This window comes from Anabrus simplex, chromosome 9 (assembly GCF_040414725.1).
Source record: "Anabrus simplex isolate iqAnaSimp1 chromosome 9, ASM4041472v1, whole genome shotgun sequence".
In the NCBI taxonomy this organism is placed as follows: Eukaryota; Metazoa; Arthropoda; class Insecta; order Orthoptera; family Tettigoniidae; genus Anabrus; species Anabrus simplex.
The window spans coordinates 165562136-165589782 of NC_090273.1; the positions used below are offsets into that span (position 1 = coordinate 165562136).

Below are 27647 nucleotides of genomic sequence, written 5' to 3' on the forward strand. Positions count from 1 at the left end.
CTGACTATTGTGCACTGACGCCAGCTGGTTGTATGAAGCGCCCGCAAATTCAACTGCCTTGTTCGTGGGATTTTATCTCTGGTGACCTTGTCCAGAAAAGTTTCCAGAAGTGCAGTATTTCTAATGCTATGAATGGCAGCGAAGACTGGGAAAGTGATGGTCAAAGTGAAAGTGAGAGCTCTGAAATTGGTACTTCTCATGTTGAATGAAGTGTTGACTACTGTTCTGTGATTGATAACTTTTTCTATGGGTGTTTTAAATAATTTATTGGGTATTATTTGAAGGACACTTAAACACTGTCTGAAACTATTTTAAATTGGTGAAACATATATAGTGAAATGACATTCTTGTTCTGTAGCAAGTATTGTAAATAAATTTGGGTGAAACTTTTTTAAAATTTTGTCTTTTAAAATATAGGGTGCGGATCTTATTCAGGGGCGGGTGCTGCTTGTGACTGTACAGTACACTGGTGTGCATTAACAGAAGATATAATGCAACTACACTGCAAGGCCAAAAAAAAAAAAAGGTCTACTTACCTCAGGCTCACAAAGATTGTACTTTATTTCTGGAGGTAGAATGCTTCCAAACTCCCATCTCATTTGTCTTATCTTCTTGATACGATTATATCTGGAGAAAAAGATAAAACAGTACAAAGTTACTAGTCATCCTTGGTCTCATGCACACAGCAGTATGTTACATTAATGTGGAATTTAAAAGAGAGGGAGAAATAAGGGATAAACAAGAAAAAGAGCTTGTTCTGATGATCTACTTGTTTTCTGGCTTTAAAACTTTCCAAAGTACTTCTCTTAAATTGAATCTATTCCAGTCACTTTCAGTGTATTTCATGAATCATTGCCATTTTGATGTCAGATCACTAGTGAAAGGAATAACTCTTTCTTTTTTTACATCCCGCTAGCTACTTTTAGTTTCCAGAGATGCCGAGGTGCCAGAATTTAGTCCTGCAGGAGTTCTTTTACGTGCCAGTAAATTTACCAACAAGAGGCTGGACAGAGCCACGTTGGGGTCAGAAGACCAGCGTCTCAACTCTCTAAGCCAGTCAGCCTGGCTCTTTAATATTCCGAAGATATCACTTTTTTGTCAGGGAAATGCATTCAGTAATTTCTAGACAGATGGAAACTTTCCATAGAATTCCAATAATGATCTGCAAACCACAATATCTATTTTCTTCGGATGGGTCCTCTCTTTCCCTCGCTTCCATCCTTTTCAGTTTTCTTACTCCCTCGAGCAATATTTTGCATAGCCTTCTTACGCTCAACCACAGCTTTTGCAGTTTGTGTTTTTGCTTTATATAGAGGGAACAATAAACCCCTCTTTTCTTTTTATAGCACGCTATTCTTTAAGAAGGTCTAACATCAGTTACTAGACAGTGAAATACAACTCAGTGAATCTACCCACTCTAATTATAATAATACTCTTAATTCACGCTATCATTCTCAATGCTATTTTATCACACGTTCACTTCTTTGCATAAAACCACTTTAGTGCCGCTACGTCTACAACATCATCACTGATAGAAAAGCGGGTCAGTATGTTACAAATGTTAAAGTCATACCCAGCGAGTGCCTAGATAACAACCATCGGCTGTTAATCACCGACCTAAAAGATGTCCATGTGCCCAAAATGAAACAAAAGAAAATCCCAAAGATTAAGACATGGCTGTTGAAGGACATGGAGAAGAAAGGAAACTATGAAGCGAGGATAACAGCCAAATTACCCAAAACTGAGAAAGGGGGAGTAGAAGAAAAATGGTCCTTATTCAAAGAAATCCTTGTAAAAGAAGCCACGGAAATTTGCGGAAAAGCAAGTGCCACACCAAGAGAGAAGGAAACACCTTGGTGGAATGACTGAGTGAAGACAGTAGTAAAAGATAAAAACATACTGAAAAGAAAATTAGACCTCGAAAAACAGAAAACAGATGATAGACGGAATAAATTAGAAATTGAACATCTAGCACAGGAATACAGGAAAAAACTGGCTGTAAAAAGACTGATCCAGGAAATAAAGGCAAAGTGCTGGATGACTTTACTACAAGGATAGAGGAAGACTGTCAAGGAAGTAGGAAACTACTACACAAAATACTAAACAGTAAAAGAAATGAAAATATAAACATCCTTGCACTGGAAACAGATGATGGTAGCTTAATATGAACAGAGGAAGGGATCAGGGATGAAATGAAGAAGTACTTCAACATGCTGTTAAATGGAGATGGGGTCAACACCACCACCAATGACTGTAGTATAGGTGAGGCCAAAAGCAATAAATACCCATTAAAATGGCTTGAGGTAGAAATAGCACTAAAGAGCATGCGAAATGGGAAGTCCCCATGCTTTGAAGATCTCAGCTCAGACATGATAAAGGCAGCTGGAATACCAGGCTTATATTGGCTATCCCACTGTTCAAAAAGGGCCACCGACGGAAATGTGGAAATTACAGAGGCATCACCCTGTTGTCACACACACTGAAGCTGCAGGAAAAGATCACAGAAATGCGACTTAGGAAGATAGTGGAACATTTCCTTGAGGAAGAACAACACAGGCTCAGGAAAGGTCGAAGTACTGTGGATCTTATCTTTGGAGTAAAAATGCAGACAGAAGTACTGGGAATACAGAAGAAATCTTGTGATTGCATTTGTGGACATTGAAAAAGCATATGATAGTGTTCCTCGAAACAAGATGTGGGAATGCCTGGAAGACCTAAAGGTGCCAAAGTACTTAACTACAAAGTCAAGATGCTATACCAGAAGTGCTACAGCTGTGTCCAGATAGGCAACAGACGATCAAAAAATGGTTTGAAACAAAGAGAGGTGTCCAACAAGAAAGTGCTCTGTCACCACTCCTGTTTGAAATAATAATGGACAAGGTCATAAAATCTATGAAGAAAATGGACAGTGAACCAAACACCCTGGTATTTGCTGATGATGTGCTTTTATGGGAAGAGACAAAAGCTGAAGTTCAGAATGAACTTAACGAATGGAACAATACATTCAAAAATTTTGGAATGAAGATGAGCAAAACAAAGACAATGGAAATGACCATCAATAGGGGAGAAACAAGCTCAAATATATTTCTGGAAAGAGTAAAAATCGAATCAGCTTCCCACTTCAAATACCTCGGAAGCATAATCTCGAATGACAACACTATTAGGCAGGAAATACTCAGCAGGACACAGAAAGCATCAAACTTCTACAGTCAACTCAGAAATCTTCTCTGGGACTGCAAAACACTACAAAATGCAAAAACAATCATGTACCACACATACTTTGTACCAATTCTCACGTATGGTTGAGACATGTACCCTACTAAACAAAGACTTCAGTAGAATCCAAGCAACTGAAATGAGATTCATTAGAACCATGAACCAAACTACCAGAAAGGACAAGATCAGAAATGAAGTGAAGAGGAAAGTAGCTGGTATCGAGGTTCCTATTATCAGCGTCATAAAGGAACACAGGCTTCAATGGTATGGGCACATGATGAGAATGACCAGGGAGAGACCTGCCAGAAAATATTTTGGCCTTAATCTCATAGGAAGAAGACAAAGAGACATGTGGAGAAGAGAGGAGGATGTAAGAGATGGCGAGCGCTTGTACACCACGCCCGGGAAATGATGATGATGATGTCTACAACAAACAGTTGTACGCAATTTACTGTCGATTCTCACTGTAACTCCTGTCATATGTACGTCATCCTACACATCTTGTAAAACCTTCAATTATTATTGTTGACATATTTTAATCATCTTTCATTAAATACTAAGTACGACTATACCCTGTAAATATGTACTGTACAATTGTATAACCTCAAATACGTATCGTGAACATGTCTAACCTCAAAATCTGTGTAGTTGAAAACTGTAGAAAACTCTGTAATATTCATACATATATATTCGACTATACAGATTTTGATATTGTACCGGCTACGACCTGTACATGCGTATTTTTTGATAGTTAATTGCATTTAATCATCACGCGTAATATTCTGAGCAAGCCTGGTTTGTTTACATTCGGTGGAACGAGCGAGCGAGTCGAGGAGAGCTGTGTGTGTGACCATCGCCCTCTACTATGGCTGCGCTAATACGCCTTCCCAATACAGCAATATGAGCGATATGGGTCTAGTTCCAATTTTTACCGCTGAGCGCTGCTTCGCTGGCATTGAAATACGATTGTTCATTACAGCACACGTTAAGTGTTTTGTAAATTTCTGTTTAAATATACAGCCAATCACTCGATAAATACATTTGAATCACACCTTATACCTTAATAAAGAAATTCAGTGAAGAACGTATCCCTCCGCAGCGGAAAAACCGTACAAAATAATGTTAACCGTAGGTAGTAAATAGGGGCTGCCTGGTCGAGGCGGTAAAGGCGTGCTTGGTTCGTCCGGAAGGATGTGGGTTCGAATCCCCGTCAGAAAGTCGTAAAAATTTAAGAAACGAGATTTCCACTTCTGGAGGTGCATATGGCCCTGAGGTTCACTCGGCCTACACCCCTACACCAAAAATGAGTGCCAGGTTAATTCCTGGGGGCAAAGGCGGCCGGGCGTAGAGCTAACCATTCTACCCCATCATGTGCCGAGGTTAACAATGGTAGAAGCCTTTACCTTCCACTCCCCCAAGGGCCTTCATGGCCTGTACGGAGGTGACTTTGCTTTGCTTGTAGGTAGTAAATACTGTAGAAATAAATAATTTCACACACTTTTCTGTTTACGTGTTTCGCGTTCTCTTTGTTATGTATGTGGTTATTTAAGAATAACTTCACTCAATAACTGTGAATGTCCGATTTTAGGACAACTGAAGGGAGGAAAATCACGCAACAAGGACATTAAAGTCTTCATAGACGCAACAAATGGTTGTGCTTTCAATACAAAATCATGAATAACTTTCAAAATCCACATTGGCAAATCAGATGGATACTGCAGCCTGCTGTTTTAATCTCTTTTATAAATCAAGTCCATTAGCACCGTTGCACACCTTGGTCTTGTTAAAAGAATCAAGCATTTTGTCCAGATGGAATGTTGCTACATTTGTGCTACTGACATGTATGTCGAATCATTTTCTTATGATAACATGTATTTGACAGTGGTACCTCCGTTAAAAAGTCGTGTACCGGGCGAGTTGGCCGTGCGCGTAGAGGCGCGCGGCTGTGAGCTTGCATCCGGGAGATAGTAGGTTCGAATCCCACTATCGGCAGCCCTGAAAAATGGTTTTCCGTGGTTTCCCATTTTCACACCAGTCAAATGCTGGGGCTGTACCTTAATTGAGGCCACGGCCGCTTCCTTCCAATTCCTAGGCCTTTCTATCCCATCGTCGCCATAAGACCTATCTGTGTCGGTGCGACGTAAAGCAAATAGCAAAAAAAGTCGTGTATATCTGTATACGAATGGTCTTTTAAATATTCTAGGCCTGTTATTACTTCAGTCGCAAAAATATATTTCGCGCACCGCACGTTCATTTTCTTAAACTTAGATGGCTCGATATTTTTGCGTGTAAGAAAAATGAACCGGTTTCACAGTTTCATTTGATTGCATCTGATACAGTTTCTTGATAAATCACCATTTATATCCTGGGAACCATCAAACACAGATTTTTTAGTATATAATTTCTTACTTCTTCAGAATGTGCGATAGGTCGAAAGCAAGATGAGGATGACATATCTTCGGTTTAATGTGCTTTGAAGAAGACATTCTTCTTATCATGCTAACATTAGTCTTACGATTGTCACTCACAATGCGCAACACGAAAAAACCGCAAGCTTCGACGTCCTTTATTGTTGTGAGTGTTAAAGTATGTAGCTCTATCCCTAAAAGCCTCTTAAAAATGCTGCTGGTAACCTTTATTTTGTAGTCACAGTGGAAATTATAAAACGGAGATGGTCATTGACCAGGGTAATTCGATTTCTACTTTCGCTTGCATGACAGTCATCTTTGAGTAGTTTTTATTTGCTCAACATGGAACGAAGCGTCTTTCTCTTCAAAGAAGGTGTCCAGTTTCTTGTCATATAACATCTGCTATTCGATGGACTACCAACAAACACAATCTCTCTGCTTCAGTTAGGCGCTGACTTTCTGCTAAAAGGCGCTCCTTTACTAAGAGGGTTATTCCAGTCTCGCAGTTTATATCTCCTACGTAGTGTGAAAGTGTGGATTTATTCAGTGTGGCAAACATATGACCTCGAATTGAAATTAAGAGAGAAATTCTTTCTTGAGATACCATTCAGCCATTTATGACGTTACTCGTTGAAAGGAAATTCATGAAACGAATCCCACTTCCCGATCTGCTTTTCATCTTACATCAAGGCACACAGCAGTAAACAATATTATGTACATAAACATTAAAACGATCCACGACCAAAGAAACAAGCCAAATAAGGCAAACAGAGGCTCAAATTACGGCAGCAGTCTTAGCAATGATCACTGAGCGTGTCTCTTCCAGCAGCTCCAAGCGCCGGAACTGGTAACTATGACGTGTTCGCACGTTTACATGTGTGGCCGGGCGAATGAGAAAGCGTATTAGCGCAGTCATAGTAGAGGGCGATGGTGTGACCAACACCACCTAGATATAAGGCCTGTGCATGGTGTCGAGATTAAAAGGAAAATGGCGGACTGTTGAGGCAATGCCTTGTGAAAGTGATCCATAATTTTGTCATACAAAATACAATAATGGTCTACAAATGTTGTGTGCCTAATTGTAGGAGAAACTACAGTGCCAATAGCAAAGTACAGATTTTTAGATTTCCGAAAGATGAAGATCTAAAAAAGAAATGGATATGTGCAATAAAGCGCGAGAATTTCGTTCCAACGAAGTATTCAGTGGTAAGTAACTAGATAGCCTACTAGGTTATGCATTTTTTATTCGCAAATGTTTTATTTCATAGTGTGTTAATATATTCATATAATCAAGAGATGGTAGTATAAGATATCTGAAAAAATGGCTATTAGGTTAGACGGGATCTAACCTCTAACATGCATGGTGAAATTCGTTCAGGTTAGGTTAACTGATTGTCTGTAATTGCAGGTTTGTGAATTACATTTTAATCCATCCGAAATAAGGAAACATACTGAATTCCACTGTGAGGATGGACAGCTTATAACTCTACCACTGAAGGTTCCACGACTTATCCCCAGTGCTGTTCCTTCACTTTTGCCAAATTGCCCAGCGTATTTGAGTAGTTCAAAAACATATCGAGAAGGTCCTGAAGAGAAGAGAAGAGAAGAGAAGAAGAAGAGAAAATGAAAATATCCAGCAGCAATCGAGGAGAGTGAAGTAGAATATAATTTACACAAGAATAGAATAACGTTTTCTAATTTCACTGACCTGAAAGACAAGTTAAATAATCTGAATGTAGGTGAATCATGGGACATACTTCACAAAGGTGTAAATATAGTAATAGTTAAAATTGTATTGAACCCTGAACCTGAAATAATAAGTTATATAGTTATCAATGAAACTTTGGAGTTAAGTGTATACTATAAGAACATAAAATTAGACAGTATTGGTTACTTTCATTTCCCACAGTCTGTAAAGGACTTGGATGAAATTTCAGTGCTTCTTGAAAAAGTTGACACGTTAAGTTCTGAGGTTCACAGTGCAAACAGCACTAATGACATTTTAGGTTTAGCAGCATACCTTTTGAAACAAGTTAGCATGTTACAACCGAGACTAAAAGGACCACTTGAATTCATGATTGAACAGATTGCACTTTGGTCACACGAGGAGGAGGAGTTATAGTCCTTCCTTTCTGATTTTATCTTCAATATTGCAGTCCATTTCACCCCATTGCTATGCATACCTCAGACATCTCAGTTTATTGTATCTGCCTCATCCATGTACCACCAGGAGGCTTTCTTCTTCTTTAAAAGTAGATCCTAGAATAGAACAGCACGATAACAATTTCCTGAAGTATACAAGGGATAAATTTTCTGGCAATTATAGTGATAAGTTCATTGTGCTTATCATGGATGAAATTCATGTTAAACCATTAATGGACTATAAAGGTGGTAATGTTGTTGGCAAAGCATTCAATGATGAGCAGTTAGCAACAGGTGCTTATTGTTTTATGGTTTCAAGTTTGTTATCTGATTTTAAGGAAGTAGCTCACATATTACCTGTAAAATCAATTACTGGAGAATATTTGCATGGTGTACTAAGAAAAGTTATTGTAGGATTAGAGGAAACAGGGTTTAAAGTTGTTTGTGTTGTTAGTGATAATAGTTCTGTAAACAGAAAATGCATGCAAATATTTTCACCTGAAAATGAATTGAAATGTGTTTATCCGCATCCTGCTGATGAAAGCAGACCACTTTTCTTTGTGTTTGATAGTGTTCACTTGCTCAAATGTGTTCGCAATAACTGGTTAAATCGAAAGGATGAGAATATGTGCATGAAATTCCCTGATTTTGAAGATAACAGTGCAGTACAGTGTGCTTCTTTTCTTACAATTAAGAAATTATATGATCTTGAGCATGAAAAGTTCATAAAATATGGTTATGGTCTGTCTCTCAAAGCATTAAGTCCTTCATCATTTGAAAGGCAGAATGTAAAATTAGCTCTGCAAGTGTTCAATGACAATGTTATAGAAGGGCTGAAAGTGTTAGGTGAAAAGTGTAAGCTACCATATTATAAAGAAACAGCCTCATAAATATCAAAATAATAATAGATTGGTGGGCTGTTTTCAATGTCAAAACACCAGGTAAAGGGGTAAGGCTCAACAACACCTTAATGTGTCCAGTCTCTTCGAATTCAGGGGAAGGGCTTCAACATTTGAAGAAATTCCTACAATGGCTAGTAAAGTAGAGAGATCTAGGTGGAAAAGGTTCATTATCATCTGAAACAATGGCTGCTTTGATATTGACAACTGAAGGATTGTTGATGTTGATAGAATATTGTTTGTCAAAACTTAATTTTGCATATGTCCTATTAGAAAAATTTCAAACAGACATATTAGAGGACAGGTTTGGGAAATATACGCAGCTTGCAGGAGGGCAGTACAATATTTCTGTGAGGCAGTTGTTTGAAGTTGAAAAGAAGTTAAGGTTACTGTCATCACTGACTCTAAAGATAAGATCAAACGCATTTGGGGAGATTGAAGTAGATGAGTTCTCTGATCCGCCTCCTGAATCCTCTGCCTTTTTGGATTTTGATAATTCATTGTGTAAGAGCATAGCTGTACATATAAGTTTACACGATATTGAAAACTGTAACAATGACATGCCAATTTTAGTCTATTTAGCAGGTTATTGTTACTATAGTGTCTCAAAATATTTGAAATGTGAACACTGTAAAGGAATTCTTGTTACTGAGGACTTCATTGATGCTGATGATGAGGGATATAATCTAATTAGAAATAAGAGTAGGGGTAGGCTTTTGTTCCCTGAAATGTTTGTTATCAATGTAATAATACATAATTATCTGGTAGTAACAAAATTATGTACAGATTTTGAAACAGAGTTTCCTCATAGGGAGGTTGCATGACTGTGAGAGTACAATGAAAGTTATTCATGATAAAGAACTTTTGTGGGAGCCAGATATATGCAATAACAGACATACATCAGAATGTGTTTGTAGAAAACTAGTATGGACTTCAACAAACATTCTTTTGAATAATTATTGTAAGAAAAAAAGTTCCATGTCAAAGAATGTATTGACGAGGAAGAAACGTGTTACTTGTCAACAGGACTGAATTTCATGCAAATCTGCATTTATGTAAATAAGTGTGTTGTTGCTTTCAATTTTTTTGTGGGTGGGGGGACAAAATAAAACATTTATTATGAATTTCGGTATTCTGCCATTCCCTTAATTCTTGAACCTCACTTGAGTTTCAGCATTATTTAGAAACCTTGTGTATCAACTATCCCTAATTTTTTCAGAAATAGTTTCTTGAAGGTGTAAGTGACTTTTATAGGAAAGAATGAGGGTTTGGGGTAATTATTTTGAGATTCAAGTAGCCAGATCAATTAAAACATATGGTAAGATGCCATAGTGACATTATGGTGATTGCCTCTATTGTCAGCCATCTTGGTTTTGTGCTCAGGCCTTATATCTAGGTGGTGTTGGTGTGACGTGGCGGCAGGGGCAAGACAGATCACCCGCCTGACACACCAAGTGTAGCTGGCCTGACCTGGTATGTTCTGGATTCAAGCGTCACACCTTCACGAACATTCGATTAAGAAAATTTTAAAACTCCTCTAATAATTATGGTAGCGACTTGAGCGACATGTCATTTTGAAGGGAATCGCATAAACGTTGCAAAGCGTGAATCTCAAGTAAATCTGTTGAGGGATTCATGGGATAACCAGCTTCAAGGGATCACGCTATATGATGACGTAGAAGCCCCCAAACCGAATATAAGGAGGGCTCACTTTAGCCTGATCAGTCACTCACAGCTGAGTATTCAGCCTGACTCTACACACTGCCGTAGTTGTCAGAGGCTATCTTCGAGTAGTTACAGACTTCATGCGGAACTTAAACCATCACGGCCATATGGGACTTATCAATTGTGCGTGCGTGAACTCTAAAATTATTCCAAGTCTTTCTGAACATGGACTTGTAATATCTGCAAGTGTTAAGGAACAAATTATTCTAAGTCTTTGTGAACAGTGACTTGTAATTTTCGCCAGTGATGAACTCTAAAATTATTCAAAGTCTTTATGAACATGTACTTGTCATTTTCGCGAGTGTTAAGGAACAAATTCTTTTAAGTCTTTATGGACAGTGACTTGTAATTTCGCCAGTGGTGAGAAACCAATTATTCAAGGTCTTTATGAACTTTGACTTGTAAATTCTGCGAGTGACAAAGAACACATTTTCAAAGTCTTTGTGGACATTGAGCCCATCAGCCACATTGGACTTAGGTAATGAGTGATTACCTGCAACATCGTCAGAGACCATCGGAGATCATCCAGAACATTGGAAGTTCGAGACTTACTCACACACGACAAACCTGGGTGTTTCAGCCTCATCTTAACGGAGTATTTGGCATCTTCCGGAACGTGTTCCAGCCTGTTCGGCCCAGTGAGCTGGAGACCCGGACCATTAAAAGCACGATGTTGAAGACAACCCCTACCTACAATGAGGTGATGTGCAATTTGATATGCATTTCATGAATAAACTCTTATTCAATCTGATTAAAATTTTTCTTGTAGATAGGACCCTGCCTCCTGTACCAAGCCCTAGCTAGTGTCATCCAGTTTCGCCCTGAGAACTATTTCATGCTTACGTTAAAATTAAAATCTTAAAGTCGGGCTCTTTTACTGGTACAATATTAGAGATATTCACAATACGTATTTGAGGTTATACAAATGTACAATACACATTTACAGTGTATAGCCGTACTTAGTAATTAATAAAAGATAATTAAAATACATTAAACATAGTAACTGAAGGTTTTACAAGAGTTAAATTCTGAGTACATCTGAGAAGGTGGATCCATCCATCAAGACACTGGAATTGATTCACTTTTTCAATCTTTCCATAGATTATTGTCAAAGGGTACTTTCCCAGGGTGCTTACTCTTGAAGCACTTGGTCTTTTTGTATGATATTTACAGTAGTAGTAGTAGTAGTATTTATTCACTCATTATGTTGTTTACATATTTACAGGACTCTGTTTCTTATATACATAACTCTTCTAATAACATTATTTCTTGAGAAAAAAGGAATCTTGTAACTAAACCACATATATTACAGAAGTATTATTATTATTATTATTATTATTATTATTATTATTATTATTATTATTATTATTATTATTAACATATTAATACTTAAAATAAATTGAACTTTTAACTATCTCTTGAACACATTAAATAAATTATTATTATGATTATGATGACGATTATTATTATTATTATTATTATTATTATTATTATTATTATTATTATTATTATTATTATTATTATTATTATACATAACAAAATCACACCAACCTTAACAGAGTCGAGTAGATATCAGTAAAATACCACGTAAGGTGAAACCTTGTGTGGTAATTTAGAATATTAATTACATAGAGAGAAATATATTTTTAAATGATGCCTGACGTACGAGTATGGGTATGAGTGAATGAGAGGATGATTACCTCGTTGTACTTCCTATTAAAACAAAAATCACCACCACCACCACCACTATGAGTGAATGATGGATATGATCAACAGCACATGGTGGAGCAACGAATAGAACTTGAATATGGTGACATGATATTCTCATTTAGTTATTTCTTCAATAACAGTTTTATTATCCCTAACAAAGGATTTAAGACTCTTCAGACTCATTTTCTGACTTAATGAAGTAGTTTGTAAAGAACCGGAAAGGACATTAAAGAATTTTGGAATGAAGTACAAGAAATTGCGCTTTGTTATGCTAAGTTTGGGTTTGTATAACATACAACGGTGGTGCATCTTACTGCGTGTTGAATATTCATGTTTAATGTTCTCAATTATATTTTTGTTTTTGTTAATATATTTGTCTATCCCAAGGGCATAGAGCTGTTTTACATTAAATATATTAGCTTCAGCATATAATTGAATACTTGGGTATAATCTTCCTTTCTGGTACATTATTCGTAATATAATATAAGGTTTTGAAAAACCGGGATTTTAATGATTCCATTTTTGTAGGCTCCTACCTATGCTAATATTCCGTAGCTAAGAATAGACTGAACTAAAGCGTAATAAACCTCTCTAAACAATTTCATACTGGATATGTATTTTAAATTGTGAAATATATAAACAGTTCTTCTGATTTACTTTCTTACATCGGTAATGTGACTTTTCCATTTCATGTTCGAATCAATTAATAATCCCAAATACTTAACATTATTTATTTTATAAATTGTGTAGCAGTTACAATTAAATTTACAGTTGGTGTTGTGTACAGTTAATTCATTAAAATCGTTCTGTGTATCTGTTACTGAAAAATTCATAAATTTTGTCTTTTTAATATTTAAAAATAATTAATTATTATCTAACCATGCTTTAACTTTAAGCAGTGCTCGAGTTGCTCTCTGTCTGACGAGATTCCAGCTATCACCCTCTACATAAATGTCTGTATCATCTGCATATGTTACGATGTGCGTATGTTCGGCATTTGCTATTGTTTTCTCTAGATCATTAATAAACAGAATAAACAATAGTGGACCTAATACCGTGCCTTGTGGGACACCGTTTATTATCTTCATCGGTGTGCTTAGATGTTGATTAATTTTCACATACTGTATTCGATCTATCAAGTAACTCTCAAGCAAATCCAGCACATTACCCCTAAAGCCGTATTTTTCCAATTTCTGGAGAAGCAAGCGGTGTGACACACTATCGAATGCCTTTTCAAGGTCGAGAAATATCCCTGTGGAGAGCATAGAAGAATTAAGATTTTCATATATTCTTTTTGTTAAGGTGGATATAGCATCAGTCGTTCCGAGATTTTTAATGAATCCAAACTGTCTGGGCGAAAGTATTTGGTGTTTTTCTAAAAATTGATAAATATTGTTCTTTAAGCATTTAAAGATAAAAAATTTAATTGTTCCGTATTGAAAGTATTAACGTTAAAAATTAAATAATTGAAAAAGAGGTTCAACCTATTCAATACATAAAAGAAAGAAATGTAGTGATTACATTCTTATTTAATAGTAACTATAAATGGGACCGGTTTCGACCCTAGTCCAGGTCATCGTCAGCCGTAAAAACATGTAAAACAATGCATATGAAAAAGAAAAAGATTAAGTGAACTCTGGATCGGTATAAGATGAAACATAAATTAACGATAGAGGTAGAAATTGTGAGTCACTTAAAAGAAAACAGTATGTAATATTAAGAATGGTAGTATGGCACACGCAATGATAGGCGAAGTCTATCATTCACACGCATTGCGTTCACTTAATCTTTTTCTTTTTCATATGCATTGTTTTACATGTTTTTACGGCTGACGATGACCTGGACCAGGGTCGAAACCGGTCCCATTTATAGTTACTATTAAATAAGAATGTAATCACTACATTTCTTTCTTTTATGTATTGAATAGGTTGAACCTCTTTTTCAATTATTTAATTTTTAACTTTAAGCATTTCTCGAATATTTTTTATACTGTTGTAGTTATCGAAATGGGTCTGTAATTTCTAATGTCATAAATATTTCCAGACTTGTGAAGAGATTTTACTATTGTTTTAAGCTGTTTTGGAAAGTAACCTAAGGTGAAGGAATCATTGATAATATTCAGCAACGGTTCCTTTAATGACTCTATATTTTCTTTAATAATTCGAGCCGAAATACTGTCTATTCCTACAGCTTTGTTTTCATGTACTTCACTCAAACATCTCTTCAGATCGTATTCTGTTACCGGTACAAGGAAACAGGTATGAGGGTTGCGAGTGATATTTAATGTGGAGTCGGAAATCTATCTGTGATGCTTTGATTTCTCAGTGGTTTCGTTAATGAAATAATTGTTAAATATATTAGAAATATTTATGTCATCTTTACAGATTTCACCTTTATATCTGATTTCCTTGATTTCTTCTTTTCTAACTGACCTTTGTGTTATTTCATTTACTATGCCCCAGACCTTAGCCAGGTTATTTGAATTGCGATTGATCAAATTCCTATAGTACTCAGTTTTCGTTTTCATAATTAGATCATTTAGTATGTTCCTATATTTCCTGTACTGTTCTTTAATTTTCAAGTTATCCTTATTTTTTAAATATTGTTGATAAAGTCGGTCTCTTGTGTGAATAGACTTCATCAAACCGCAAGAAATCCATTCTGTTCTTTTAACTTCCTTTGATTTCAATTTAACAGTGGACAGACTCATGCAGCTTTTAATCGTATTCACGAATTTATCAAGTTTGATATCTAAACCACTGCTGTGCAAGATGTCTCCCCAATTTATTTTACTTAAATTACTTTTAAGCTCAAAATGATCTTTTTTAAAACAGTTACTTCGAAAATTGGGTATATTATTAGGGACCGAGGCATTTTGAATGTTGAGACTTACTATTATAGGATAATGATCTGAAATTTTACTTTGAGAGATGATAGACAGAATGTCGTCATTTCTCAACCTACTTTTAATCAAAGCATGATTAAGACAGGATTTACTTGTACCAGATACTCTAGTAGGATTGTTTATTAAGGACTGAAAATTACTTTCTTGTTCCATGTTGAGATATTTGTCAGTCGTGCTCATTTAAAAGGTCTATATTTGTGTCCCCTATTATCAGTTCGGTTTCAACATGGCATCTATCTTGGATATAATGATCTAACGCACTGAGAAACCGCTGTTTGTGATATTCATGTGACCGATATACTCCTGTAATAGCTACTTTCTTGTTGTCATAGTTAATTACTACTCTGAGAAATTTAAAGTCATCATACTCAATAATTTCCATTTCGTGCTCCAAACCATTTTTTACCATTAATACAACACCATCACATTTGTTAACTGAACCCTCACTGTAATAAGATTTATACAAGGCATGGTTACTTATATTAACATTACTCAGTGACCAACTTTCTGTTAAAATTATGACATCAAACCTATGATCATATGCTTTCAAAACAACGTCTGAAATGTTCTTATTTTTCCTTATGTTTCTAACATTCATATGAAAAATTTCTAATATACTTTTCCCTTCCGCATGCTTCTGCAATCTACTCATGCAATCTTTGATGCTCCTTCTCGTCTCTGAAAGAGGTTGGTATGTTACATAATCATCTTCTAAACCTATTCTGACTATTTACAGGAAAAGGTGATAGTCAGCTGTTAGTTATTACTAAGAAGGAAGTTAACTGTAAGTATAGAGTTTGTACAGAGGGTTGGGACAAGGTCAATGTCCAGTAGGGTACTGTAATTAACGAGCTAGTGAAGGTCAAGCAAGTAGACGACAGCCGTTTTTGAGAGAGAGAGAGAGAGAGAGAGAGAGGGGGGGGGGGGGGGGGGGAGGGAGATGTGTCCTAGAAGAGGACACAAAACTCTATACAGAGGGTTACCAACTTATAAAAAAAAAAAAAAAACCAAACCAAACCAAACCCCAAGGCACTATAGCCCTTGAAGGGCCTTGGCCTACCAAGCGACCGCTGCTCAGCCCAAAGGCCTGCAGATTCCGAGGTGTCGTGTGGTCAGCACGACGAATCCTCTCAGCCGTTATTCTTGGCTTTCTAGACAGGGGCCGCTATCTTACCGTCAGATAGCTCCTCAATTCTAATCACGTAGGCTGAGCGGACCTCGAACCAGCCCTCAGGTCCAGGTAAAAATCCCTGACCTGGCCGGGAATCGAACCTAGGGCCTCCGGGTAAGAGGCAGGCACGCTACCCCTACACCACGGGGCCAGCTTACCAACTTAATGGGTTGGTAAAATAAACACAGGTTAGATATGAGTAAGCTTATGGAATGTCGCTCATCTGCGTAGACGGTGCATGCTGCCATCAGGGGTCTTAAACAGGATAACTCCATCACTGGTCCAGACATTTCTGACGCCGAACTTGAAGATAGCCGCCTTCAGAACCGTCAGTCTGGCAGACGTAAGGTCCTCCCGGATCGTGACACGAGATCCTTTCAAATGCCTTTTCTTTGCGAATATCTCCTTCCTGGTGCGATAACTTGTCATCTTCACAATAATAGGCCGGGATTTATTACCAATTTAGAGCCCAACTCTGTGGCTCCTGTCAATATCAGTCAATTTTATGTCGGCTCCAATGTCACGTGCAACATTTAATACTAAATTGTCTGTGTCCTCATTTGACTCCTCCGGAATGCCAAATGTGCAGAGGTTATTTCTACGCTGATATTGTTCCAAATTATCATAATTTGATTTTACTTCCACTTTCAGTTTTGCGAGTTCTTTGTCTCTCTTGGCAATCTGATTCTTCAGGTCCTCACATGCATTTATATTGAACTGCACAGATTCTTCTAGTCTCTTTTAACACACACTCCGTAATTTTGTCCACTATGGTACTCACAATTAATTCCACGAATACCTTAGACTGAAGTGTCTCTTCTATTATTTTCCTCACGGTGTCTTCTGTTGGGTTGGCACTCCTGCACTTGGCCTGCTGTTGATTCTTCTTCCTTCCTGGCGCCATTTCACTATTACACTAACTGCACGGCACTCGAACAAAGAACGAAATAATTGTTGATAGTACTTGATTCCACGATACAAATAGATGCACTGTGGCAAATTACAGCACTGTCGCAATTGTTTACACCTGCCAAAACACTTAAATTCCACGAGCTTAAACTCACGCGTGTTACTCGTATGGCATCTCTCCTGTCTTCGCCGCTGCCTCGTATAGGGGAATATCGCTGTTACCAATAGCCTACAAAGTTCTGTCTAGGATTCTACAGGACAATGTGGAGAGCCAATGTGGTCACACAGGGAGGATGGTCCTGCACCGAGCAGATCTTCAACCTGAAAACTATTCTCCAATTAAAACAGCAACTGCAGCATCCTTAGAATTGTTGGTTAGGATCATGATGTCATCTGCGAAGGCCAGACCCTTGATCTCGATCTTTCCTGTTCTGTCTCCAGTGGTAACCGGTCTGATTCTGAGATGGTTCAGCGTAAGTTTCCATGTCTTTGTGAGTATGTCGAGCACCAAGTTGAAGAGAATAGGCGAGAGGCCATCTCCTTGTCTCACACCAGTTGTGACCTTGAAACTCCAACACAGTTCTCTGTTCGATGACGGTGTGTGTGTGTTGTAATCCACTCCTCGTTCTCGCAACACTGAGAAGAGTGTCTGGCGGTCAATAGAGTCATAAGCCTTTGTGAAGTCGACGAATACCACAGTAATGTTCATGTCCCTCACATGTTTTAATTGGAGAATAGTTTTCAGGTTGAGATCTGCTTGATGCAGGACCATCCTCCCTGTGTGACCACATTGGCTCTCCACACTGTCCTGTAGAATCCTAGACAGAACTTTGTAGGCTATTGGTAACAGCGATATTCCCCGGTAGTTGTTGATATCACTTTGGTCGCCTTTCTTATGGAGTGGGTGTATAACAACTGTCTATCCTGCCAGTGTCCCAGCAGTCAACCAGGATCAGGTGTATGACCTCTGCAATCTTAGTTCCATCTGACTTAAGTGCCACCTACTGCAGGTGCCTTGTTATTCTTGAGACAGTTGATGGTGACAGATATTTGCTGAAGGGTAGGTGGTTCAGAGGGGTGACCGACATCTACTGTGTCTACTGTGTGTAGTCTTTCCTTGGACTATTGGCAGTTAAGCAACTGGTCTAAGTAGTCTGCTAGAAATTGCACGTTTCCATGGTTACAGGTAACCAACTTCCCTTCTGGGTTGTTGAAGTGAAGGCATAGGAGAGCTCCTCTTTGAATGCCCGATAGAAGTTTTGGTGTTGCATCGTCTGAATTCTTCACCTAACTTTTCTAGCCTCGATCAATCATAACATCTCTTCACGTGCCTAATGGTCTTGCTTGACAGTTTTCGTACCTTTGTGAAATCCTCCCGGTCTTCCCGTCGCTTACTTCAGATGGAAATTCTAAGTTCCCATGGAGGGAATTAGATTCTTTTCCACCAATAGAGCATATCAAAAATCAGATGGATGGCTTGTCCGGCGTTTGCTCTATTAACCAGCGTTTCGTCTTAGGTCTGACACTAGACTCTTCAGGCTTAGCTCGCTTGTCGACTGAATGGTCACACTCACTATTCCACCATCTGTGATGTCGCTTCTTTCGAGGTTGTCCGAGATCATTCAAAGTCCCGCATACTGTGGACTTCGGTAGGTTCCAGTCATTCATCTCTCTTTGCAAGATGCCAGTTGCAAAATGTTCTTTATTACGAGTATTATAATGGAAGAACTGGGAAACAATCCATGGTGGGGCTGTGTTATAGGATACTTGTCACTTAGGTAACAATCTGATCTTTATTTGGGTGAAGAAGTGGTCAGAGTCTATGGTCCATCCTTTACGAACTATCAAGTTCATGATGTCTTTTCTGTTTCTTGCACTGATAGTGAGATGGTCTGTTTGAAATGAACCAGTAGCAGTGTTTGGCGACTGCCAGGTTGTTTTCTAGGAAAAACTCTGGAAATTATCCTGATCTGATACAACTTTCACAGTTCTATTAAGTGCCTGCCATTGGTGTTCGTGCGTCTATGTGTGAGTACCTTCGTTCTTTCCCTAGATAGGCACTGAAGTCACCTACCAGGAGCTTGACGTGGTGACCGGGGAGCTTGCCGATCTCATTTTCTAGCTTCTGCCAGAAGATTTGGATATTCTCAGGGTTCTTCTTGTTATCCTCGTTAGTAGGGTCATCTGCAATGACAAAGGAATATCCTTTGTTTCCCCACTTGAAAGACAGTATGGTGAGGTGTTCGCCAGTTGATGTGAGTCCACTAAATCTTCTCTTACTAAGAAAGCCATTCCAAAGACGTTGTAGCCATGTGTGTTTCTAGATGCTGGCTTCTCCTTAATTATTCTGTAACCTTCTGATCTGAAAATCTGTAAATCTGGTTTCTTGGACTGCTGCTATAAAAATGTTCCGCTTATGCAGGACATCTGTTAGCTGCTTAAGTTTTCCGATCTTGCAGAGGGTTTCGATTTGTAAGTTAACTTCATTTTCCCGTACTGAACTGAGATTCACAATTAGAATTCAAGAAGGTTCAACCTATTCAATACAAAATGTGTTGTACAAGGTGTTCACAACATATTATTTATTATTACTAGTACCGGTTTTGACGCTTAATGGCGTCATCATCAGCTAGAAATCACAAAGTGGGCATAGAACATGTCATAAAAGTTGTATAGATAATACATACATTGCAAAATACAAATGATAGGCTGTTTTCTCATTAAAAGCTAGAAGAATGATGTGTAAAATATGGTGATATAGTATAACACATAAAGGCGTTATAGTCTAATGAGGCAAGTGAGTATTATACAATAAAATTGGTATGATGAATGAGAATAAAAGTCTTCATATGATAATAAAACGATGCAATAAAATTGTCCACTCTTCTATTGTTGTTCAATGGAGACATATATAAGTCCAGGTCCAGTGTTGTACATGGTTGGCAAGACCATCAAATATTTGTCTAAGGCCGGGACACCTGACGTTGAGAGGTTGAATAAGGTTGATTTATAAGGTTGTCTCGGCTCAACGTGGGTGGTGAAGCTTAAAAGGAAGAAAAACTAAGTTAATGAAATGGATAGCTAAAAATGGGATCGCGGCCGAATATGATAGGATATGAGACTCACCTTGTTTAGCGTGCTGGTTGTATGTTGTGAAAAGAGTTGTGGACGAGTGAAATGGGTGTGAGTAAGTTGAGTGAGTGTGAAGGTAGTGTGGGAGGAGCGGGAAGAGGAGGGGGGAGGGGGAGAAGGAGAGAGGAATGGAAGGGATGGGAAGGCGGAGTTCAAGGCGGGTCAGGGGGGGCGGAGTGGCGGTGGTGTGGGATATAGAAGATTGTTTTGGAGAGCGAAAAAGTTCGATTGCCTCTCCGTGATTTTGATACCTCTAAAGACTTCGATTAGAAAATCTAAAAGGATATTAGGTTTTTCTGAAATTTCATTATGGTTTAGATTAGGATTGAAAAATTGATCTAAGTGAATAAAACAGTTTTCCGTAACATCGAGTAAAGGGCCTTTGTTTATGTTTTTGAGAATTTCTAGGTCTTGTTCTACGGTAGTGAAATTATGCTTTGAGTCATGTATGTGTTGGCCTATTGCAGAAAACCTATTATACAATGGCATTGACGTGTTCTAAGCATCTAACTTTGAAGCTTCTCCCGGTCTGTCCAATGTATGAGGAAAAACAGTTATTGCATTGGAAACGGTAAACACCTGATTTTGCGTGAATGTCAGATTTGTTTATTGACTTGGTATTGTGAACTATATCCATATTTCTATTGTTGGTTCTGTACGATATTTTAATATTATGTTTCTTGAAGATGTTAGTTACACTGTGTATGTTTTCATTAAAAGTGAAGCTGGCGTATAGGGCAGGGTTAAGTCTTTCTTTGGTTAATGTTGACTTTAGTCTATGTTTACATTTGTTGATAATGCGTTCTATGAATGAAGAATTATAACCGTTATATTTAGCGATGGCATGTATGGTATTCAGTTCTTTCTTTAGGTTTTCCTTGGATAACGGTATTTTTAGTGCACGGTCTACCATACTATAGTAAGTGGCGCACTTGTGTGCGTGTGGGTGTGTGGGTTGTATTTTAAATTTATTCAGCTTTCCAATTAATTCAATAGTGTTTTTTACGGATTTTTTCGACTGAAATTTATAATTTTTACTAAGGAATTTTTGGATGAATTGGGCCAATTTGTATAATGGGCTAGGTCTGTAGTTAATGATGGGGCGTATGGGGACACTGGTCTTATGGATTTTGGGGAAGGCTTTGGTGGTAGGCAGACCGGGATTCATGTTAATTAATCACGTTTTTTCTTGTTCTGTGAAAAGAAATTATGTATTTTTTAAAGTTTGTTTTAGGAGACGGATTTGCTGAGTTGGATCTTTTTTAACTATAGAGAAGGAGCCATTATTGAAAAAACTTTTTGTTTTTTCAATGTAATCATTTTTATCCATGATAACGGTCATATTGCCCTTATCGGCTTTTGTGAAGATAAGGTCGTGATCTTTAATTTTCTTCGCGAGTTTGGTAATGTGTTCTCGCTCTGTGAAAGTTTCTTTGTGTATACTACTATTAGTGGGTGTTGTTTCGTTTTTTAGGTTATGCATTTTGTTTAATGTCTGTTTAACGTCCAATCTGACCTCATCTTGTAAGTCTAAAGGCATTTTGTTTATGGCCGTTTCAGACTCTATGACTAGTGTGGTAGCGATATTAACTTTATTTGGATGTGGCCAATTGTGTTTTGGTCCTTTTTCAAGGATCTCATTTTCCTTGTCTGAAAGTTTTATTTTTGTTAAGTTAGCTACTGGAGGGTGAAAATGTTCTATTTGGTTATGGGTACTCGATTTATTAGAAATGTTTATAATTGGTCTATTTAGCCTTGCGTTATTCTTAAGGTTATTAAGTTTCTTCTCAAGTGTTGCTTGTTTTTGCTCCAGTGTATTGAACAGTTTTTCCGCGAGTTTAGTTTGGAATATGTCCCATTGAGCTTTGGAAAGTAAGTGCGCTGTCTCAAGGTGTGTCTCATATAGTTTGTTATTCAAGAAAGATTTTTTTCTTGTATAAGAATCTTATTTCATTCTTAAGCTACATTTTATTTACTTTGATTTGGGTTTTCGAGTGTTGAGGAGATTAAGAAGTAAGTATAAATAACCACCTAATCGATACTTTATTAATGCCTCAGGCAAAATTGAATAAAATTAAAACTTACAGGACATGTTTCGACCACTTAGTGGTCCTCTTCAGCTGTATAAATAAAGAACTGAAAAGAAAAACATCTGTGCTTACTTTTGCAAGTTTCATCTTCAGATTAAGATAGATGTTCGTAATGTTTCCTGCTTGGTTAGCATTCGTATTACAAGTTGTCCATTTCATGACCGTATCGATGTTTAATCAAGAAGTAAGTATAAATAACCACCTAATCGATACTTTATTAATGTTGAAGAGATTTTCGTTGTAATTTTCTCAAGTTGGTTTTGAGAAAATTCGGAGTTAAATTGTATGATAAACATTGTTTCAAGAAGTGAATGTCTTTGCCCAATTTTGCGATCTTTATTCTTAGGCCCATGTATTGATGGGCTTTAAATTTTGCTTGGTTAGCTTTGTCATTATCCTATCATATTCGGCCGCGATCCCATTTTTAGCTACCCATTTCATTAACTTAGTTTTTTCTTCCTTTTAAGCTTCACCACCCGCGTTGAGCTGAGACAACCTTATAAATCAACCTTATTCAACCTCTCAACGTCAGGTGTCCCAGCCTTAGACAAATATTGGATGGTCTTGCCAACCACATACAACACTGGACCTGGACTTATATATGTCTCCATTGAACAACAATAGAAGAGTGGACAATTTTATTGCATCGTTTTATTATCATATGAAGACTTTTATTCACATTCATCATACCAATTTTATTGTATAATACTCACTTGTCTCATTAGACTATAATGCCTTTATGTGTTATACTATATCACCATATTTTACACATCATTCTTCTAGCTTTTAATGAGAAAACAGCCTATCATTTGTATTTTGCAATGTATGTATTATCTATACAACTTTTATGACATGTTCTATGCCCACTTTGTGATTTCTAGCTGATGATGACGCCATTAAGCGTCAAAACCGGTACTAGTAATAATAAATAATATGTTGTGAACACCTTGTACAACACATTTTGTATTGAATAGGTTGAACCTTCTTGAATTCTAATTGTGAGGGTTTCGATGTTATTAGCCCCAAAGTTTGTGATGGTTTTAGGTTTCAGGTATTAGGGCGCTCCAACTTTGCCAGCACGATGAGTTCAGGCTCCCCAGAATCCGAAGGCCTGAATACACCACCGCTGGTGGCAGGAGAATGGATATTCCCTGGGGTAGTGACATCTGTGTTGCTGTTTATCATTGCATAAGAGCTAGTAAAGGGATTTACAAAGGGTGAAGACCCAGGATCTCCAAAGTTGACCATTTCGCATCTTACTCAGGAGTGTTGATAAATTCTTACAGAGCGAATGTCAGTTGTTCCAGCCCTCCTCATTTATCCGGGCTTGGGACTGGCTACAGTATGTACTGTAATGTTCAGACTGTATAATCTAATGCACCTGAAGATGGCGAAAACATGCCCTGATCACTAATTTTGTAATGTGTTTGCAATTTTAAATTGTGGACACTGTTAATGTTCAAGTCAAACAGGGGAGTATCACGATGAGATGAACATAAAACTGCTCCAGACTCAGCTATGGCCACCGTACTACATTGCATAAAATGAATTTCATACCTTTTTAAGTATACGCACAGTACTACAGCCAGCAAATAAATAAGCAGCAGGAGAAAAGAATTGAGGACGTGTCTATCTCAAATTAACACAGATTTTGCACCAGATGCCCAAAAGTCCAAGCTACTCAATATCGTACGGCATAAGAAATCGACCCTACATTTGCTGTGGACACGCTCTTAAAATCTGCTGGGCATGATGTTACACTGTATGGCTCGTATCCCCGCTGCTTCCTGGGAGGTGTAACAATAATTTTCAGTCTCTAGCCACATTGTGAATATTCCGGTACTCATCACCTGAGCTAGCCGTGAACAGTCAGAGTTGGAGTCATTGTGTTGGGGTGAGTGTTTTCGGTGACTGTTGCACTGGAGTCTGAATGAGGAGTTGTTGGTGTTATTTTGTCAGAGTGTTATGTTGGAGTACTGCTGTCCATGTACCAACATGGAGCTTGACGGCAATAGCGTTGGTTGTTGTCAGAGTATCGTACTGGGTGTACTATGTGTGTGCCCAACGTAGAGTTAGCACATGGAGTGTAATTGGAACAGTGTTAATGGTCATTCCTGTGAGGAGTATTGTCCTGCTGTTTAACACTGTTGATGTTATGTTTGACTGAGTGAATTACTGGAGTCGAAGCGTGTTGTGAGGGGTGATTAGACTTGGAGCCTGACAAAGAGGATTATAGTAATGAGCTGGACAACCTGCTGTGTGAAGAGGTCAATCATGGTTGTGCGTGTGACCCGTTTCACAGAAAGGGACCTAAAGTAGGATTTTTCTGTTTTGATATTTTGCGGTTCTAAATTTGGCACAAGATACTGAGAATATGTAAAAAGAAAGTTCATACTCCAGAAGATATTAATTATTGACTGTTGCTATTAATCTGTTCCCCATTATGTTGTCGAACAGGAAATGCCTGCAACACGTTATGGACATAGATTTATACACACATTATTTTGATCAAACCTGCATTGTATTTTATGGAATGTTTTGGAGAAAATATTTTTCTTGAAATACTGATAAAATGTAATTGTATCTTACCTTATATGTTGAGTTTAGTATGGTATGCTTCGAAACAGGGATTGAGGCACAAGGGCACATTGTTCTGACACCTTTCCTAACACCTATTTTCTAGCATATTTTTTCTTGTCTGTGGATGGATTGTTGAAGATAAAATGTCTCTGTTTAGCCTATCACCAAAACTGAATACGTTGCAAAGCGCCCGACTTGTGCGGACTTGCTGAAGTGAGAGTGATCCGACCTAAATATTCATGGCATATTATTTGTATAATATCAGGGTTTCTTTAGACGTTTACAGCCATTAGAAACCACAATAAGCAACATTTACACATTTTTACAAAGGTCCCAGGTTTGATTCCCGTCAGGGTCAAGAATTTTAACCATCATTGGTTAATTTGTCTGGCACAGGGGCTGGGTATATACAGATAAGAAAGGATTCACTGTTTATTGTAAACATTTTATCTTACAGTACCGGTTTTCACCTTACCTGGTCATCATCAGCTGAACATAGTCTTGTACCTTTACATATATGTTAGGCAATAATAACTGACATTACTCTGTCTAAAGGGAAATGCCGTGAGGAAACAACATATCTGAATGTGTCCAAATCGGGCATACTAAATGTAAGTTGAATATTAGGGTACGTGGGTATAAAACTGTCTTCTTTAAGACTTGAAATTTGACTATGCAACCTATTCTAATGCTTAAATCTAAGTTGTATGTACAAATACAATAAACACATTAAAATACACAGAACATATTAAAATACATTAAAACAACATGTGTAAAAACACTTCATAAGTTTGAATATGCGTGTCTTGCGTATATCTTCATTTAACTTCCGTGTTAGAATTATTATCCATAGTTGTGCTTCAGTTGGTGTTTGTGATCGTGATCTCTTAAAATGTCCTATTATTTACTTTAAAAATGTCTTCATGTGTACATAACATAAAACACTTTTGTTATTGACAAGATCCGGTTATGTGGATGGAGGTAGGTATGTGCAGCTCTGCTGTAAGTGGAGTCTTGTTCTTTAAGTTAAGAGCAGAAGATGTGGTCCTGGTCATTCACGAGTTGTTTAATATTAAACTATGGTGGAGGCTCCTTCCTCATCTATACCTGTGTGCTGGTGTTATAGTTATCTGTGAAAGATTAAGAGAGAGAGAGAGAGAGTGTGTGTGCGCGCGCGCTGATATGAATGTGTACTTACTATTGTTGTTGTGGCTGGGTTGCGTTCGATCGGAGAGCTTGCCGTGTACTACTTCGTGTTCGCCGTGGGCTTGTGTCTGCTGTTGTGGGGGAAGTGAGCGGAGGGGTAGGGGGAGTCGCTGTTGTGGAAGTAGGGGTGGACCTGGGCGTGTCATTCGATGGTTCTATGGCACGTGTTACGTTCTGTTTATTAATTACTTTAAGGCAGTCATTTTTTAGGGCAGGAATGACTTTATTGAGGATAATACTAGTTTTTTCTCTAATTTCATTTATATTGAAATTGGGATTGGCTTATTGATCTAAGGATAACTCTTCTGTTATATTGAGTAGGGGGCCCTTGGGATTTATGTTTAGTATTTTCATGTCATTTTTGATGTTTGTGAAACTGTGTTCATACTCTTCGTTGTGGAAAAATGATAATGTTTTATAATGTTCATTATATCGAATGGTGAAGTTTGTTTCGGTGCGTCCAATATAGCTGGTCTCCCAACTGTTACACGTGATGCGGTATACTCCTGATTGGTTGTACTGTTATATGTGGTTTTAAATGCTATTTTTATTTTTTTTAAACATTAGTGTGCATTGTTGAAGGTAAATAGTGTGTAATCTTCCTTAGGTTTGTCTGTTTTTGTCTATTTGGTTTTGGGTTGAGATTTGATTTGCAAATAATTTTATTGAACATTTCTTTCTTGTATCGATTGTTTTTAGCTATGTCGTGTATTAGCTGTCTTTTGTTAACGGTATATTGAAGGCTCTATATATCATGCTGTAGTAAGCTGCTTTCTTATGTGTGTTGGGATGGATGGAATCTATTTTAATCGTGTTTGAAGTGTGTGTGGGTTTTCTATATATTTTAAAGGACAAGTGGTTTTCATGTCTGGCTATTGTTATGTCTAAATAATTTAGGGTACAGTTGTTTCCAGTTTCTTTCGTGAATTTTATGTAGGGGTCTATTGTATTAAGTTTGTCCAGTATGATGTTTTCGTCAGTGGATCTGTTGTCGATGATGACAAAGATATCATCAACAAATCTGCACCAAAAGAATATATTATTTATTTTGCTGATTGATGTATATTCTAAATAGTCTATGTAAATTTCGGCCAGTAAGCCAGAGGCAGGAGATCCCATTGGTAGGCGCTGTTGTTGGTAGATAGTATCATAGAATTTAAAATAGTTGTTTCTAATGGCAAATTTAAGTAATGTCATAAATTTGTAAAGTGCTCAAATTGCTGTGGTTCCTTAGATTGGATTCAATTATTTCTATAGTTTTCTTGGTGGGAATGTTGGAATAGATGTTTGTTATATCGAATGATGCGAGGGTATGGTATTGCTCTATCTTTAGTTCTTTGGTTTTATTACAAAAATCTACTGAATTCCGTATAGTTTTGTTTGCTAAGAATGAGTAATGCTTCTTGAGGAATTGTTGAATGAATTGTGAGAGTTTAATATATGTTGGGCTTTCTCTGTAGTTTATGATGGGTCTCATTAGTGTATTTTCTTTGTGTGTAGGCAGTGAGAAGAACATGTGTGTTCTTGTGTGGTTCACGATCCTTCCTGACCTCC

General features: G+C 37.6%; 1 protein-coding gene across 2 annotated transcripts in view; it reads right to left on the minus strand.

Moving 5' to 3' along the window:
* LOC136881178 (DNA replication complex GINS protein PSF1) overlaps positions 1-27647 on the minus strand; it is a 198838-nt gene that overhangs the window by 108038 nt on the left and 63153 nt on the right. For both annotated transcript variants that reach the window (XM_067153854.2, XM_068229284.1), the window contains one exon: positions 537-627. In XM_067153854.2, coding sequence (XP_067009955.1) covers positions 537-627 — 91 coding nt within the window. The remainder of the gene's footprint in view (positions 1-536; positions 628-27647) is intronic.